At 37.4% G+C, this 19,606-nt stretch overlaps 1 protein-coding gene across 1 annotated transcript in view; it reads left to right on the forward strand.

Annotated features, from left to right (window-relative positions):
- MID1 (midline 1) overlaps positions 1-19,606 on the forward strand; it is a 101,903-nt gene that overhangs the window by 41,261 nt on the left and 41,036 nt on the right. Inside the window, exon 2 of the mRNA XM_026079915.1 lies at positions 15,474-15,569. Coding sequence (XP_025935700.1) covers positions 15,474-15,569 — 96 coding nt within the window. The remainder of the gene's footprint in view (positions 1-15,473; positions 15,570-19,606) is intronic.

Here is a 19,606-nt window from a genome sequence, read left to right on the forward strand (position 1 = left end):
CACTGGACAGTTGTAGACAGCAGTGAGGCACCCCCCATCCCCACCCCCTCTTAGCACACAGTACTAAGGACACCCAGCACTCCAGATGTGTCTCACCAGTGCTGAGTAGAGGGGAAGGGTCATCTCTCTCGACCTGCTGGCAACACTCTTCCCAATGCAGCCCAGGATGCCATTGGCCTTCTTTGCTAAAGGATGTATTGCTGGCTTGCGGTCAACTTGTTGTCCACCAGGACCCCCAGGGCTTTCTCTGCAAACTGCAGGGTGAACAACTGTTTTACCAACAGTAATGGTTCCTTAAAGAAAGTCATCATATTGGGATCTCCGATGCATTGTTTTTATGGTATTTCTTTCTTTCACATTTGATTTCAGTGCTAGTTTTTTGGTTCTAAGCCTCAAAGGCTTTTTAGATGTACAAATTTCATTGGTACCTAAGACGTCTCTGAAAGTACCTGTAGAGAACTCTGCAAAATGAAACAAACCAGACTTGCGTTTACTTTGAAAAGCATCCAGCAGCTAATGTCATGCACCTGAGACACATTGTAGCACACATGTAGGAACTGGAATGTAGAGTCTTAAAGACTTGGGCAAACCCAGCAGGAATTACTGAAATCTCTTTTTCACACATGCTGTTTTAAAATGACTTTCAACTGGAAGCCCATAATATGTCTCTGAGGTGCTGGTTTTAGGAATCTGACTTGGGGACATTTATCCAATGAGTTTGCAATTTGATTATGTATCAGTGAACTGTGACAATGGCAACATGCATCTCTTATGTCAGACTTTGGCATCTTTGAGTCATTGTTTTTGCTGCTGTCAGAAATCTTGTGTATGTTATTTAGAGCAAAAGTTAGATATCAAGTATGCTTGTACTACTCTGAGAATGAAATAGTAATTAATCAATATACTAAGTGCCCTGATTACCGGTCTGTATAAACGTGTATCACCACTGGCAGTTGGTTTCTGTAGCAAGAGAGTGGAACTTCTTAACTTTACTACTGGTTACGATGAATCTTATTCAAAACCCACTGACTCAATGGAAAAAGAACTATAGTTGTTTGGGGGGGGGGCGTGGATCAAAGGCATTTGATCATAAGGAAATTAAATAATCTGAAAAAAAAGGATCATAATACTCATCGTTTGTAAAAGGAATTGAAATTAGTAGATGTAAAGTACGACCTGCTAATGTTTTGTCTCTGTTAAGAAATTGAGCTTGATCAATTTTTATTTAATTACTTAATTGACTAAATTCAGAGTTTTTAAGACTTCATGTATTTGGTGTTTCATTTGTTTATTGCAGCTGGGGGTAAGGTGGTTACTGTGGAAACAAAGACGTGGCATGGTTTGAGTTGCTGTTAGCTTTGGGAACAGATAGATTATTACAAACATAAAAATACACAAAGATTTTGAAATGTAAAGTAGAATAAGATCCTTATTAATTAACAAATCTTGGGGAAAAGCTAATTTTATACTGTAAATATGCGGAATATGAACCACCCTAGCAGAAACAAATGAAAAAAGGAAAGTTAACGGAGCTGTCATTTCAATGTTCAATAATAGTATCTAGAATATGCAATTATCCCAAATGTAATTCACCTATCCTGCTTGAATAGTTACAACAAAGTGATGGGCTTACCAAAGCCCACTTGCTTTTCCTGTCACCATGCAACTGTAAAATGTATACACATCTAGAAACAGAGGAGCAATTGGGGAAATAGAGCTGCTCTTGGTGTCAGTTATGCAGGCAGTATATGGCACAGTCTTCCTGCCTCCCCCTCAACTATTTGCACAGTTATTTTCCTGGCCATCTCACAGAGTTGCATGTTTGTGCACAGGGCAAATAGGCGTTTATGCTGAAAGGAGGAATGCAAGCTTCTCAGTCTGGGAGACCCTGACATCCCGAGGTTTGACAAGGGTTCCCAGGCTTTGCTTTCCAAACTCCTGGGGTTACAGGAAAGAGTGCATCAGGACAGTATGAATTAAATAGATGTCAACTCTCCTCTCCCATGCATAGCTCACTTTGACTTTTATGTGACCCTATAATGTTCAAACAAGAGGAAACAGTCACATAATTAAAATCAACTCAGACTGGGCAAATAATTTCAAAATATAGGTGTGGGGCCCAGTGAGTTAGAATAAGAGCGCAAGCTAACCTACAGGTTGGTCTCACTGTAGTATTTGCTAAGACACACCCATACCCGTGCACACACACACACACACACACACACACACAAAGCCACAATAAAAAGAATTAATTGGTTATAGAAACAGCTGTTTAACTAATAGAAGTACTTCATAAAGAATAAAGGAAATTAAAAGAGCAATATCTCACGGGGTGTTTTAAAAACAGTGAGAGTGTGTGAAATCAGGTTCAACCCCAAACCAACACTGTGTGATCTCAGAATGCTACTGTTGATACACAGTGCACAGAAACACCAAAGGAGACTCCCTATTTTCCATTTATAACATTTGCACATTGCACACAATTTTTTTTGCATGTTGCAGTGCATGTGTGAGTACCTATGTAAATGCATGCTTGTCTGTGCATGTTTTATGTAGCTAAAGAAAGAGTGATTCACACAAAGCTGTCCTGACTCTCCAAAAAAATGGACTTAGAAAATAGAAATCCAGTGTAATGTGCTGGGTAAATCAAGCCTATGTCTTTCTCCTAAGAAAACTTTGTTTGAGATCAAAATCAAAATAAGCTAATTTAAGGCCCGGAATAGATATGTCCATAAGATTTCCACTTTTTATAACTTCCCAAAGTGCCATAAAAAGTATACTTATATAATCAGCATTTGTTCAGGTTTTCAGTGGAAAAGGTTTGCTAGCTTCGATAGTAGGGAAAACTTCAAAGGTTGTGATAAATTAAATGAATAATTTGTCCCGAGGAAGTCTGTGTAACTTGGTCACATTATCTAAATGTGTCAAATGAAATGTTAAGATCTCTCTCTCTCTCCAGAAATAATTGGATTTGCACATCTCTCTTGATTGCTAGTCTTTTCACCAAAATGCAGAGGCATATATTTTTCATTGCCTGAATGCCTGTGTGATTAACAGCTACAGAAGAGCGGCCAAAGCTATATGTGATGGTTCAGGTAGGCTGATCTGACATTTTCCAACTTTTAGCCCACCTGATGCGAAGATGATCAGCAGCCCATGTAAGACCAGCTCATTTCTGCATCCCTAATTTAGATATGCTGGACTGGGTAAGATGAAAGCGTCTAGGATTCTTTGTAAATAGTCATTCAAAGGTAAGTCGGCAGGCTTCATTAGTCACACGTGAGTTCCTCTAGGGGATCATCATTTTGGAATTTGGCATTTTGGAGGAAGAGATAGGAAAATGGCACTTAAAATTGAGTGTGATTTTTCTTAAATTTCTAATGTTTTGGAGAAGAGTTGGAGTTATACATATGATTTGCTCTTCTAAAAAAAGTGACTAAGGAATCAAATGCTTTATTCTCTGTTATTCATAAGTATTTTGTTCTTAATTGAGCTTTTATGAAATCCTAGGATATATTTGTACACAAAAATGGATTTGGTTGTCAATGCTTTAAATGCTCTCTTTTCCGATGCCAAATTTGCTCCATTTCTAAGGCAAATTTGGACTTTTATTGTTCAAACAAAAGGCCAAGACAAAACATCTTGTCCTTATTTGATTAGTAAAATGGAACATGTAGATCTTTCTTGAGTGTTCCAGCTTTCAGTTGAGAATTTGAAAGATGAGTAAAACAGAAAAAAGAAAATTCAAACTCAGAAGCTATAATATAAAGCAAAGTGTTAGAAATAGAAGCAAAAACAGATGAGCCTGAGCTTGCACAGGGTCAGTGTGAATTCTTATAGTTACGTTTATTTGGGGATTTTTTTCTAAAAATGTCCTTTTTCCTAAAAATGTCCTTCAGTTTCATATGATGTGATCTATCTTCTTGCCAAACTACAGCACATTTTTTTAATTTTTAATGCTATGCTTTAAATGGCTTTAGTGACCAGATTTCCATGGTACTACTAGGAAAGTATTGTCACAATCCACTGTCAGGCAGTTTTACCTCATATGTCCTTTCAAGTTGTATGTAAATTGAAGCAAAAGGAAAATAATATTTGGAATATAATTGTGGAACCTCAAATACTGACAAAGTAGAACTGTTCTGAGTTACAGTTTGGCACTCTAAAAATGATTTACTCTCATAGGTACATAACAAAAATAATCCAAGAGAGCACATGGTCCACAGTCTTGCAAACATGCCTTATTGAGCTAAAATTTACTGCTTGGAAGTATCCTCATGCAATTGTTCATATTAGTATGAACAACTCATTAGATCATACTAATTTATTACTTCGTATTAGTAAAATCAAACAACACATCTGTTAGTATCTGCAACACTGGTGTTTCAGGAAAATACACAAGTCTCTAGTGGCCTCCACATGGGACTGTTTTCTTTTTAATAATTCAATATATGTTGGCATGGGCTATTAAATAATAATCTGTTTTCCAGTTATCGATCCCTCAAATGATAGTTGGATTAACAGTAAAATGATTATTTGATTTTATTCTGAGTGGGTGTGAACTGCATCAGGAATTGAAAGACAATATCTTAGGAGAGGAAGGAAAGTATGTACTATTCCATTGGGCTTCCTTGGCTGTAGCATGCTTTCTTCGCCCTGGGAGTATTTCCTTGAGCATCCAAGTTACTTTCAGACTTCTGCTTCAAAACTTTTATTATCATAGCAAGAACCAGCAACTGAATTTGACTCAAGTTCTTATAATCTAGCAGGAGGTGAAGGGCACTTTGCAGCAGCAGTTGGACTGGCCACAGCACAGCCAAAGCAAAAGGGGTGAAATATGTACGTGTTTTGAAGGTGAGAGTGGTGAGGGAGATAAGGATGACTGGGAACGGAGTTGAATCCACTGCTGAGGTAGGGGGAGGAAAAGCTTGCAGTGTTATACATCAGATGAAAGAGGATGATACTTCTGCCTGATAACAATTTTCTTGGCATGTTTTTCTTTCAGTTATCAGTCGCAAATATGAGACAAAATGAAAAGTGATATTGTTTCCTGGTAATTTTTCCAGTGCATCAATATTTAAATTATACACAGATCTGAATCAGGTTTTCCAACCAAATGCTTTTGATTTTTTTTAGTGGTGGGTATGGTTGAAATCTGGAGATGGTCTGATGAAGCATTGGCATTAAGGGTTAGACAGGCCAGAACAGAAACTTCTGACATCTGAGTATGACAGAAATCTGAAACAAAATTCAGTTCCAAACCATGATCTTCATCTTGCAATTTATACTCATCCATTTAGTTTAAACTCAGCTCACCACTGTCACATCATATATGTTAGTAGTAAGAACCTCCCCGAGATATGAAATTGTACTAAGATTATTTAATATTATTCTCTGTATCCATAGCAACTTGTAAAACCAATGATTTAAACGTAATAGCAATGCTATAGGTGAAATCTAAATGAAAGATGATTATTTTCCTAATGCTCAAATTCAAGATCTGGTACTTGGTCAAAAATTTTATGCAGAATAACAATCCAGGAAAGTATGATCAGATGAACACTGAAAAATTATATTATCTGGACAGAATAGCAGCTATTTTAGATTAAAGTTTAAATCTTCCTTTCAAAAAAATACTTAAACCCATGTCTACAGTTTAAACTATGAGGAACTCAAGTTCACCTTACCAAACCCCTCTCAGGGCATTTACTCAATGTAGAAGTGATTTTTGAGCATAGGAATAGGAAATAGAGCAAATGAATAGAAGAAAAGAGAGATATACACTTTTATCTGGATCGAGCTATAACTGTGGGCAACAAGGCAATGACCATGTGCCAGAATGAGCATTAAACAAGAAAGATGCAAACATTTTTATTGGAAGTAGCCTGTTACAGCTGGAGCTTATTCCGGTGGAAAGAAAAGACAGAGCTACCAATGACTTCAGTGGAGCAGACAGAGTGCATGGTGGGAAAATTAGTTCATGGTTTATTTTATGGCAAAATCTGAGATAGTTTATAATCAGAAAAAAATACCATAAAACATAATTTTAAATGGTGCTTTCTTTCGTATGAGTCACCTTAAGTCAGAGTTGGGTTTTTTTTGATTGACTGCTGGCTGACACTTGCTTCTTGCACCATGCAGTGTGCACAGTGGGATCTCCATTTTACAAAGGAGGTGCTAGATGGAGGATCTCCACCTTGAGAGGATGTGGAGATTCAAACTCAGAGACTGTGCTTTGGCTTTACGTCAGCTCAGTGACCATGCCTACACTATTCTTAAAGAGCAGCCGGAGAAACAGCTGGGGTTATGTTTTGTTCACAGATGCACCGGTTTTCTCTCTACAGAGGAGCTGCACTTCCTCTGAAGTGAGAGTCACTCACACTTCTTGAATGCGTTCCTTCTGGTGGTCTGTTCAGCCAAGCTGCTGCACACTGTACCAGTAACCCACAGAGCCACTGGGCATCCCAGTTCCTCCAGCCATTCCAGGAGATGCACTTCCAGATACCTTCTCTGGACAGGCAATTAATACGCTCAGGAGGGCAGTTTACAGTGGTCCGTCAATGTACTGTTTCCCATACTGAGAAACATAACATCAGATGGGCCCAGCTGCCTCAAATAGCAGCTTCATTAGTGGCCAACAGAAAGAGCTGAATTAGGTTTGTGACAGCTCTAACAGTCTGCCACCTAATGCAGACCAAATCACCATGATAACTTTCTATACTTCTCACCTTTCTAGCTGTCCTTGCTAACTTTCCAATTTTATGTAATACTGAATTGCTTTTTATACATACCTTATTAGATAAAATGGAATATTTCAACCACAAAATGTAGTAATATGTACTGACTGATTAAAAACAGACTTTTTCCATGATATAACCTATTAAATAAAATACAAACTTTCAGAAATAGATAGGTAGACATCTGTAGAAGCCAGGACTTTTAACAGCACTGCATAAATTGTTCTTTAGATGAGCTTTTTGCCTTTTCTTCCAATAAATGTCTTTTATTAGTTATGGGCAAAACTCAGAGCTTCAGTTTTCAGAATGTATACTTCCCAGATCTTGCTTTTGCAAGATTAGATTAGCCATCTCATGAGCAGGAGCTCTTGTCATAACTCCCAATTTTGAATGCTTTCCATGTCTTGGGAGTTCAGAAGTGGATGCAGCCAGGATACTGCAGGACAGCTGTACATTGGTTCATGTTCTCCTTAACCCCCTTCATTGCACTGGATTTGACCAATGGGGAGAAGAATGAGCTACAAACCCTTTAGCTCCCCTTGGTAATGCTTTAAAAATAGTGTGTCTGATATTTGTTGTACTCTTTTAACACTTCAACTTCCAGTTTGCCTACTGCACTGAAGCCCCAAAATTGAATATAATTGGATCTCAAATATAGCCACAGTTTTTCAAATCTCAAATAGCTCACATTCAAGTCCATGACTGGAGTCATTTATTAAAGTATTCAAAGCGTTTAATCTAGTCTTTCTTGATTCTTCATTCTTGATTATTATTCTAGTCCTTCTTTGATTAATGATTCATTAGAAATAGGGCTGAACCAACCTCCAGATCCCAAGTCAAGCTGACATTTGGGTATTTTATAATATTTTGATTGAAATGGGAATATCTAAGAAGTGCTGCTTGTCTTAAAATCAATTTTGTCACTGTCTATATTGGGACAAAGTTTTTACAGCAAGTTTGAATACCATGAGAAAACAGTTTGCTTTTTCTGTTGAACTTTACATAAAAGAAAAAAAAAAAGGTACCATAGCTTGGTCTTTTCTTTTTTTATATCCATTTCACATTATAATACTGAAAATAACTGATTAGTGTCAGTTCTGTTTGCCAGTGGCATTAATAATCATGGTCCTCATTGCAGACAGAACAGTTTTCAAGGGTATATATTGTTTCTTTCCCAAAGCCACCGGAGCGTGTCAAAGAAAGACTTGTGCTATACTGTGCTACATATGGAGCTCTGTCTGTGCTTCTTGCCAGAGGCCCCTCTGATAAAATTCCTTGTATGTTCTGAGAAAAGGAGGAGAAGCAGTGAAGGAAGACTAATGGGCAGTGCACCAAAGCAACTCACAGGGCAGATCAGTGGAGTGATCACCTCTACTCTAATCAAACACCACTGCTGTGGCTGCAGAGGGCAAGCACCTACGGTGTGTTTGAGAGCATGACTTTGCAGGGAAGTGAGAGAACAATTGTAGATTTTCCCTAGAAAGCTGTCTTCTCAGTTAATAAAGATTTTGTGTGCTCAGGAGACTGAAATGCTTTGATATCCTTTGCTTTCCACAATATCCCATTTTAAATACGGGTTAATAAAAAACATAAGCAGCATTCTTATGAAATAGGGGAAAAGGCTCAATTTGGTTAAGATCATTTAAGTCATAGTGACTTCAAGCTAATTTATTGCATTTTAAATAAAAAATAATCCTGGACAATTAAACAACACTTCATCATCTCATGAGTTTTTCCTTGCGATATAGTGTAATCACTTATGTTAAAAAAAAAATAGTCCCTAGGAGTGTATCAACATCATAGCTGTTATTTCTGTTCACACAGAAATGTGCAGTGCGGTTGTTGAGCTCCGTGCTTTGGAGACTTGAGTTCAATCATTCCTATTAACTGCAAATGTTACCATTTGCTGGCTGGAGAAATACAGGGTCAAGCATGTGTATCCTATGGAAGAGTAGTCATCTGTTTCAGGACAAGTACATAGGATAAAAATTAGTTTAGGTTTTTCCATGTGCACCTGGCATGTCCATTCAAATAACCACCAAAGGAACACATTAAATTCAAATACACCCAAAACCTGGCTCAAAACCATTCTTAATATTCTGGCAGTTCCTCTGGAATTGATTGGCAACTTTTTTAATAGATTAGACACAAGTCCTGGAGGCAACAGGCCTGGTTCATAGGGTATGTCACCATAACAATCTGGAAACATAACTGGAGCATGTGCAAGCGTAACTTCATCGAGTTAGCAGGAGAAACAGTCGCAGTGAAGATGCAACTTGCTAGCAACCGGGGTGTGTATTTATGATCTCTAGAAGTCTCCATATACTAAAGACTGCTCTGCCATGTCAACACTGCTCTGTTAACCCTACTAGCTTGACTAAAGTAGGATATAATCATGCTTCTGCTTTGTGGTGTTTTATCCCAAAGCTCTGTCTTACTGCTGTGTAACTGTATGGCTTTTGATTACAAGCTTTAACCAAGTCTGAACACATATAATCTCTGTTTAAGTTTGACCATTTGTAAAGAAATAATGGGAGAATGGGTGTGGTTCTCCAGAAACCTAAATAGTTACTGTACATAATTTCCACTGTACTGTGGCTCCTGTAAGTCCAGAAGGCTCCCCAAGGTGCACTATTCTTCCAGTCAGCCAGTAGCCTCAAAATATGCCATATTCTGGTCAGTTCTGCACCAGGAGCAAAGGAACTGCAAATTGCTGCCAATGTTTGCTGCCAAAGGGCTTTGATCATAGTACATTCTGTGTAAATGGTGGGGAATGCTGTTATTACAAAGTGGTGACCGGTAGCATTTGCATCTCAGCTGGTGCTGTGCTTTCTGTGGAATAGTTCTCGAAGTCTTCCAATGAGTGAACAAGAAGAATAAATGGGAGGAAGCTCTTAATTAAGGGGAGAGTGGGAAGGAGTAGATATATTTAGGAATGGCTGGGAAAAGAATATTTTTAACAAGCAAAAGAAAGTGACTTTATTTCAAGCTCCCTTTTAAATGGGATTTAAAATCCCATTATAGTTGATTCCTATATGTTATCTGTTTGTGGCCTTTTGAACAGACATTTTTTATGGAGCAGAAAAATGCCTCTGAGAAGAAGAGAAGTTCTCAAGGATGTTGTTGTTTTCTCTGATGTGAGGTAAAGCAGGAGAATACCACTCAGCATTTTTATTCTTTGGAAGCCTACATTAATTTATTTTGACAGCATTTTCAACCCATATAGTAGTTTAGGACTATCTTTGTATGCTACCTTCCTATTTTAGACAAGCAGTGCTTTGCATGAGACTCTTAATTTGGCAAAGGGCATGGGTTCACATTTGGTTTTCATAGACTGATAGATTTAAAGGCCAGAAGAGACCATTATGATCATCTAGTTTGACCTACCACTTCAACCATGGCATGAGTCTCACACGATCATTACTGCAACAAGATCATGAATTCAGTGTGAGCTAGAGGGCAGCTTAAAGAAGACATCCAGTCTTGAGTTGCCTTCCCCTAATTTTTAGCATGAATTTTTCTAGCTTCAGATTCTAGTCTCTGAATCATACCATTTTATAGGCATGCAGAGTCAAAATGAAACATCATCCTCAACTGTCCTTTTCAATTACATATCTGTGATTCAATGTACTTGTATTTATCCCCCTATTCACCATGAAAATAATCCCATTTTACAGTGGCTTTTTGAAAAAATATCTTCTTTGCAAGAGTAAGTGATTTTGTTGACCTGGTATCAACACTATTGTGTCTAATGCAATTGTTATAAAGCTGTAGAACTGAGTTAACTCAGTTTATTCTGAACTGTTTGCTTAAAGGGGGTTGTTTGTCTGAGTTAGTTGTTTTTGTTATGTTAAAATAACCAGACTTGGAAGCCAGAACCTCAGTCTGATAAACAGAAAAAATGTCCATATTTCTGGGTTGCATTGTTTGACTGAGCTGAATGAAAAAGGTAACAACACCATAGTAGAAGACACCTACTTATTTTTCATGATGAACATAAATGTTGAGTATAATATATTATAGCTCCAAACAGAAGAGAAGAAGGAAACCTTTTGCAGTTATACAGTATATATCACAGCTGATAGCAGTTATTCTACTGATTCACATGATTAACTGCTTAGTCTTGGATCCAGCACAGTTCTATCCATCAATAAGACTATTAGAGGTCCCTCCTTTCATGAATTCCTAATCTATCTATATAAGTTCATACTAGACAGAATTTTATACAAAATTACTCTTTTTATAAATGTTTTATAAAAGCAATAAAACCATTCTCTGTTCCTTGGATTTGTTCAGATCTATGAGGACAGCAGAAATTCTAGTACCTAATGACTTTCAGTGATTTCCTACATTTAGCTACAAAGTTGCCTCAATATAGGACAGAAAGCGCTTACAAGACCTCAGTTTAAAAATATCCAATGAATTAAATGAATAGTTGAATCCATAAATGAGGCTGCTGTAAGCATTTAGAAATGGTAAGGTTTGAGTTTTATGCAATAATTTTTAAAAAAGTAAATTTATATATTACCATTTATAGTGTGTAGTACTACTTATACAAGAAGATGGAAATTAACTATTACAATGGCCATCTGATTAGGGAAACTCAGAAAATACGGAAAAAAGATATTGGCAGAAACTAAACTAGCTCAAAATATTTTTTACTAATAAACCAACGGTACTGTCAGATAACGCTATTAATATTAACAGATATAGGAATATTTATGTTGTATAGTCAGACCATGCTAAACGGATGGTGAGCATTCCTTTCACCTGATACTAGATAGTGTTAACAGCAGTTCCAAAGCACACGTGGAATTTCAGGCGGAGACTACATAGATAAGTGCAGAAGCATTCAACCTGGCTTTCAGCTTTTGAGAGCAGTTCACATCCACCAAATCAGCATGCATGAGGCCTGTCCGGAGAGCAAATGTTTACACCAACTATTATCCTTCTTTTTAAAAAACAGCTCCTGCATTTCTAAGATTAGTTTTGAATAGATAGATAAGAAATAAAATTGGCAAGTGCCAAAAAAGAAAAGGCAGAAAAAGATAAGATAAGCAAAGGTGGAAATATTTAAGAAATTATGAATTATCTAGAAAGTTTCCAAAACTGAAGTTGTAATTTTGCTCACCTGTGAGAATGGCCACAGAAGGTGAGATAGGGTGAAGGAAGATCCTCTGAATAAGCTTAGTTCTGGCACTCATTTTTACATGTACACTATATTTGAGAGTACACTTTCCCCAGACTTAAATCCTATTGTTACAACTCACTATTCTGGGAATTCTGATCTTGAGCACTGGATCAATTTTTCATAAAGGCCAGAGCTCCAAATTTGCAGCTCAAGTTTTACACAAGCTAAGAAGTTTTATGTATCAATGTAAAATGAGTTTAAGACACTTTGGAAAGTCTGTGAGCAAGTTGAACTATTTGTGAAATTAAACCTCCAGTAAGGTCATTCAGGCTTTTTCCTGCTACTCCTATACAGAGTATAGACAGAGCGCAGGACTTGACATCTGCTTCTGGTGAATATTATCATGCAATAGCCAGAGTGCTGCTATATTACCCATATGTGAACAGAACAGAGGAAAGAACTAGAGGAAAACACCAAAAGAAAATCCTGGTTAGCTGAAAGGAAAACATGCTGCAAAAATTGATCGAATCTTTAAATGACCTTTAAAACTTGCAAATCAGGCCACCTTTAAGAGCTGCGAATCAGTACTTGCCCTAGTGAAACTGAAAAGATTGACATTAATTTCAGAGAACAGCTGCCAGGTTCTTACTATTTAGTAAAGTATTAATATAAACTGATGTTCTTAAACAAAAGTTTAACAAAATTCTGATACATCTTGACTAAGAAAAAAACAATCCCTTGCACTGGAATTTGAAATGAAACAAAATGTCAAGCTTTTCAATTTTAAAATGACACAGTTCAAGGACCTAGAGCGTAGGAGTGCATTAACTCTATTTTTAATAAGGCAACTCACTTTTTTAGTAGTTAAACTCTATTTTCACAATTGGAAAATGCAGAATACATCAGGGCATCCATCTGAAACCATAATAATATATATGGGATTATGTTGCTATTGACTGGAAGAAAAGTTATTCTAAAATTATATTCTTTATTCAGGATTTGAAATAAATTTATGGGTAAATAAATTTCTGTCTCATAGAGAATACTTTCTCTTCACATATTAGTGGACTTAGTTTGAAACACTTTCAGGCTACTTAAAATCTCTGCAATATTCTGTAATAGCTTTGAGAAGATTTTTTCTTCATTGTGTGTATGTCCCGATTGTTAGCATTAACTGTGTCCCATAATACATTTGAAGTTATGCAATCTCAATCAAGAACTTAGATTTTTCATTTGAAATCTTGTGATACAAGAATTTATTAGAACATCTACAGAATGAATACACAGGCAAGAAAAAGGTATATAGATATCACTTCAAGAGTATTTTCACATTTGGATTCCCTTAACAACCTTTTTTTTTAAAGATGGAGGTTATCTGATATCGTAAGTATATATGGTATTTAGACTTTGCATGTGAGTTTCAGCTCTACAAATGGACTTCTAACAGTGAACTAAACATGCCTTTGTAATTAAATGATAGTTCACAATACAGCTCGTGGAAATATAAGATACAGCTCAAACTGTTCGGTAAAGAATGCCCGTTCTTGTTGCTCTTTGTTTTTAACAGGCTATAAAATAAATGCAGTGTAGAAGGTATTTTTACAGCCGTGGCTTGTGATACATGATAGGAACGGTTGTGCTGGGAAGCAAATGCTGAAATTATGTGCTTAAAACCCCCATCGTGTTTCTTGAAAGAGTTATATACATAAAGGCATCAGAATCCTGCGCTATCTTTATCAGAACGGGCCTGACTGCTCCCCCAAACACTTACAGCATCAGCTCTGGTAAATGCCAAAGCGTGTATGGTTCAGCAATGAAATGCTGCCAGCTTTCATTCATTTGCAGCCATGTGCAGGAGCGAGTAGGAAGCCGACTGCGTGGCTGCAGAAAGGGAGGGCAAAGAACAGTGTGCTTTGAAGCAGCGTGAAATAGGCAGGCAGTAACAGCAGCAGAAAGCACACACACGGAGATCGAAGGCATACGTGGAGGTGGTAAGTGTGGAGGCTAAAAAAAAAAAAAAAGGATGAGAAACATCAGGTGAGCTGAAGGGGTTTAAGGCATGTAACAGATATATCGGGGGAAAAAGTAGGAGTGTGGAGAAAGGAAGTCCATTAATAAAAGATGAGAAGGAATAAAATTAATGAGAGCTCTGCAGAGACACTGCAGCCCTTATGAGGAGAGAAACACGGGGCACAGCTCTGGCGTTCCTGTTCAATACTTTCTAGATTGCTTTATTGGGAGCTACTTGCAGGACAAAGTACAATTAAAAGGCAGGGTTTGTCAGCCAGCCTGTCAGCAATACTAAGCAAGGGACTAGTCTCACACACTTAAAGAGGTAAATAACTATGAGGAAAAACTTCTCGCATGAGCAGTCCCCAGGATTTTCAAAAAGAAATGCATGCACCTGAAGTTACTGAAATATGAGAGTGTTTACAGTCTGGATCCTTTTTAATGCCATGCTCTTTTTTCTTTTCTATTTATTCGAGTTAGATTTGCAGATTTTTCCGTCTCTGTGGAAACTTTGCATTTTATGCAGAGACAGGACTCTTTCATGTCCATGTGCTTCCAGAGGATGGAATTTTATGTAAAGCAGCAAAAATGATGAGATTCACAGTAAAAAGTGGGGAGTTAGAGTTCCACACTGCATTATGTAGTCCTTGTCCCAAGGCTGTCAGCTCTGGGAGTGGGTCACAGCCTTCGCAGCCCTCTCCTTACTCATGTGCTCCGATTTCCTTCCTGTGGATACTGAGGGGAGGGGAGGAGGCCAAAACATTTGTTTCTAGATCTCAATCTGATATACAGTTGCACAGCGGCCAGGGTATGGCCTCAGATCCGGAAGGTGGAAAGCTCTCCAAGGCCCCACAGTTAAAGACATATTATTGCAGCCATAATCAGTTGGTAAACACAGCCACAAGTTCTCTCTCAAGAACAATTAGTGAAGTCACAATCCAGTGATTAATATTTCATTCTTATGCATCTAAAGTGCTTTTTCTTTATAATTCTTTATTTAAAAATATAATTCTGCTGAACATCCTGCTAGGGAATTAGATCAGCTAGATCAACCCTCCCCAGGACCCGCCCCAACCACTTCACTGTGAATTCCAAGAAGGAAGAGGTGACCCATCCACCGCGTCCCTGCAGATACAACCCTGGAGAGGCGCATACTCAGAGACCTCGGTTAGCCACAGACTTTTAAGTTCGGAAGACAGACTGAGAGCAGGGAATAAGGAGCCGCAAAGTGTTCCCAGTCAAAATAAACCACCTTTTCTTGGTAAAATATTTTTAAGCTCCCTGCTGTTCTCCTTATACCTTTTTTCCTCCTCCTTAGCTAAAACTAATTGCTTAATCTAGCTTCTAGTAGGTTTTTAGAAACTATTTTCTAGTGAACTTACTCTTATCATGAACTTTTATGCTTTTCTTTTTTTTTTTTTTTTGCCATTCTTGATACATATGCAAAGCTTCTAATGGTGCACATGAAAATGAGTGTTACCTGTTCATACTTGTGGAATTACAAAATTCAGATCCTGAAAATATAGTCTTTTTTTCTTTTATTTACATAAATATTAAATTCTCCAAAACATTAATGTGTTCTTTCTTTTTGACAGCAAAATTTGGAGAGCAACCTCACCAACCTTATTAAGAGGAATACTGAACTAGAAACTCTTTTGGCGAAACTCATTCAAACCTGTCAACATGTTGAAGTGAGTACGAGCTCCATTTAAAATATTTGAAACCTGAATTATGTGAAGTTTGAGCTTTCAGGATTTCAAAAAGGAAATTTTGAACAAAAACATAAGTGCAAAATTGAATCAAAGTAGTGGTAAACTGGTTTGGGGCTTTTCTCTGATAAATGCTATTCTTAATACAGCTGAACCTTCTTTACATTCCTTTCTATGCCCTTTCAGTTATGATTTAATATTTGCATGGCCCTCAGTACTGCTCTACTTGAGCACATCACTATCTGCAACATGCTTATCTTCCTCGCTCCTTTGTGAGGTAGAACAATATTTACAGATGGAAACTTAAAACAGAGATATAGGAAAGCCTAGATCTACAAAGATATTTAGGTTTCTGTCTGCCAGGGACTTTTTCTTTTCAGCATAATTAAGTAGCTAAAAACATACGTAGACTCAGAAGTCAGGAATCAAATACATTTATCTTCGGAAGAAGAAAGGTACCTACAGGCCTTTGAATTGCCTGAGGATGTCATAGAAAATCTCTGGCAGAACAGGGGCTGGAATCCAGATTTCCCCCCCAAATCTGGGGGATATTTTAGATGGCCCTGTGGGGACTGCTACTCTAGATGCAAATTAAAATAATCACAGACTAGTTCAACCATGGCAGCTGGCACAGGAGGAGAACAGAGCCTAAAACAGACTTTATTTTAGCAGAACTTTTCTTTCTACTTTTTGCCATGCTGCAAGACCTTGTCAATACCTTGGTCAGGTCAGGCTCAGGTCAGTGAAGTCAAAACCACAGTGAACAAGCAGCTTCTGTATCATCGTAAAAAATGCTTGCAAAGGACAGCACAAGTTTATACTTTCTGTCGGTAGTGTTGTACAAACATCCCCCTGGAATCAAAACTTTATCACCAGTGCTCTCCTTGTTGACAGTCTCAGCCATGAGTCTCAGGTGACACTGGCTACAAAATATTTCAGCCCCACCTCCAGGCAAATTGTAGCTGAGAAACACTGGAAGAGGAGGCAAAGCTCAAAATCACGAGGCATGCATGCTTGTTGACAGATACACTGGATTCACTGAGTACACTGAGTTCATCATTTTGCAGTGCTATCAGTTTTCGTAATTGTTAAACTCAATTTAAGATGACACAGGAAAGTTAACAGGGCAGGAATTAGAGGAGCTGACGCACCATAAATACTGCTGATTTAGAATAAAACAAGCTTCAGACTCAGTCACAGAGAAAAGGTATTTTCAGCTGAACAACTAACTGCTACTCAAATTAGCAGAGAAAGTGAAAACTTACTTTCCTGTGAGAAATGGTTGGGTTCTGTTTGCATTACAATACTGCCGGCTGACATGCTTCTACATAGTAATTCCTACAGCAACCTTGTTTATTCAGAGAATGTTGCACTGTATGTGCCTAGCAGACAGGCAGCATTAAATAATAGTGTTGTATAGAAAAGTTTTCATGGTATTCCACTTTGAGTACGGTTGCATATACATGTGAAAGGGAGTCAGGCTTCTTCATCAGTGTTACCTAGGTAGTAGCCCCAGGGGATATGAGAGAGGAAGGTAGCCTAACACCAGAATTTCTGAAACACTGATATAATTTAATAGAAAGTTAGCTCTGACACGCACTGCCAGAGCCCCGCCACCTGCCAGAGCTGCAGAAAGGCATTCCTTCCTGCTGTCTGCCAGCTTTTCAGCGCAGCCTCTTTTTCATCCCTATAAACTTCCATGAAAGTTTTCCATAGGACTACTTCTTTTCTGCCTTTTTCAGACTGAAATTCAGTCAGCTAATTAAGCCCAAGAGTGACCGTTGCTTGCAAATAGGTTCAAACTCATATCTTGAAAATTAGGCATCTGCTTAAGTACCTTCTTGACTAGGGCAATGGTGAATTCTGCAGCAAAAAGATATCTTGTCCTTCCGAGGAGAACATCCCATCCATTTTTCTGTCTTTTAGTTGGCTCGTCACCTCTGTGGAGCCTCACTGACTTTGTGGGGCTCAACAAAAGCATAAAAGCCCATCCACAATATTAGACTTGAGGTAAATGGTGTAAGTTCTTTATATAAATGGCATTAACATCAGCTAGATCAACTATAGTAGATAATGAGAGACAGAGACAAGGTATGTTTTTTTCTACTGCATGTAAAACTCAGAGCAAAAGTCCTGAAGCAGATGGGTTTAGGAAAGCATAAGGCCTCCTCTTCATTAGTGGCCTATATCCAAGATGCACTAGATCTGGAAAATTTAAAATCGCTCCTCCATTTCTTTTGCATTCTGCACTATATTACGAACTCAAAGGTTTAATATTACAAAAATCCAGCTTGTTCAACTGGTAACAGATGCGCTACTGTCCCTTGAGTCCTGTTTTAGAAAAACTCTCTCTAGACATAAAGCAATAGCAGCAAAGTTGTTAATAAATTCCTACCACGTTTTATTCACATAATTAGTCTAATTAGCATTTAAATTAGCTAAATATTGGGCAACTGAGGATCTTGAAGTAAATGTTAAAGTTATCTCTGTTTTTCAGAACTCAGTTGAAACCTCAAATATGATGTGAATGCCTCCAACATTAGAGAAGCTGAGGCTTGGATATATTTAAAAGCTCACTACACTGTTTTTCTTTATGCTTCTTCTTGACAGGAGCTCACCTCAAATCAGGAAACCGAATGAAGCGAACAGTATATTACTGTAACATTAATGTTACAAATTTAAAATTACAATATATTAGGAAAAGAAAAGCTAAAGTTTCTAATGACTCTTAGTGTTGCTATATGAACTCATCAAAAAGTTGAAACTGAACAGGTAGTTAATTTTATAGGAATGCTTTTGCTGGTCTTAATGGTCTTTTTCATTTTTTTCTAACATAATATATTACAGATAATGATGTAAAATTTATTCTGTAAAACCTGCAAGAATGTAAAACTGTAGACAGTGCACTGTAAATGTTGCTATTACATATCTGACAAAATTATCTAATTTTAAATCATTTTAATAATGTCCTTTTAACATTGTTTTAGCTTTTTTTGATTTAAAACCAGTTGATAAAAAAAAAGGTTTTGGTTTCATATGCTAAATATATTGAACATTTTAAAACAAGGAAGAAAAGAAAATATTATTCCTTGTGATAAAGTTCCCAAGTTTTTATTGAGGAATGTATAACCTAAAAAGTTAGTTATGCTCATTAACATTTATTTGTAGAAAATAGAAATAAACATTAACATTTTTTAGAGCCTTTGTCATGTCAGAAACCAAAACATTCAATATTACATGAAAAATGAAAAATTAATGTTTTTTTTTGGCTTCTGATACAGAGCAGAAGTTGATGTTTCTGAAAATGAACAACAAATAGGCTGTGTGCCGTTTGGATAAATGAATCCTAGCCAGCCAAGCCAAATGTTGTCATAGAGCCACTGTTTCTCATCAACAAAGTGAGCTGTTAATGGCTTCCCAGCAACTGACTTTACTGCAAATTAATTATTTACCATACATCCTTCACATCAAGCTATTGGGACTTCAGCCATAACAAAGGCCAACTCCCATTCACTGTATGTTTTAAAAACTTTTATACTCTTTTGAAAGAGAAACTTTTTCACTTTTCACTTACATTAACAGGCAGGAGCTAGTCAGGAGTATTTGTTTTCTGGAAGCTGGAAGACGTCCAGCTGTAAAGGAGTGGCGGCTCTGGAACTGCCTTTCATCACAGTAATGGGGGCATAAATCTTACCTGGTTTTAGATGGAGTTTATCAGTTTATGAAAAGATTTATCCTGGGGTGGATCTGATCTTAAGAGACTCAAGAAGTCCACTTCAGTCTTGTATTCTTGGGGGCGATTCCGGGGATATCTGAATAAATCAAGCAGAACTTATAGTCTTTACTGCTTTAAGGAAAGCAGAGATATTACTAAGCATTTTATAATGTTTGATTGACTGATTTCATGTCTAATATTAAAGTACAAACTGTGCTAATACTTAGTTTATGGTATTGCTAAATTTTAAAAATCCAGTTTTCTCAATGGGAATAGTATCCTGAAGAGTGAATGCTTCAGACTC

This window comes from Apteryx rowi, unplaced genomic scaffold (genome assembly GCF_003343035.1).
Source record: "Apteryx rowi isolate R43461 unplaced genomic scaffold, aptRow1 scaffold_504, whole genome shotgun sequence".
In the NCBI taxonomy this organism is placed as follows: domain Eukaryota; kingdom Metazoa; phylum Chordata; class Aves; order Apterygiformes; family Apterygidae; genus Apteryx; species Apteryx rowi.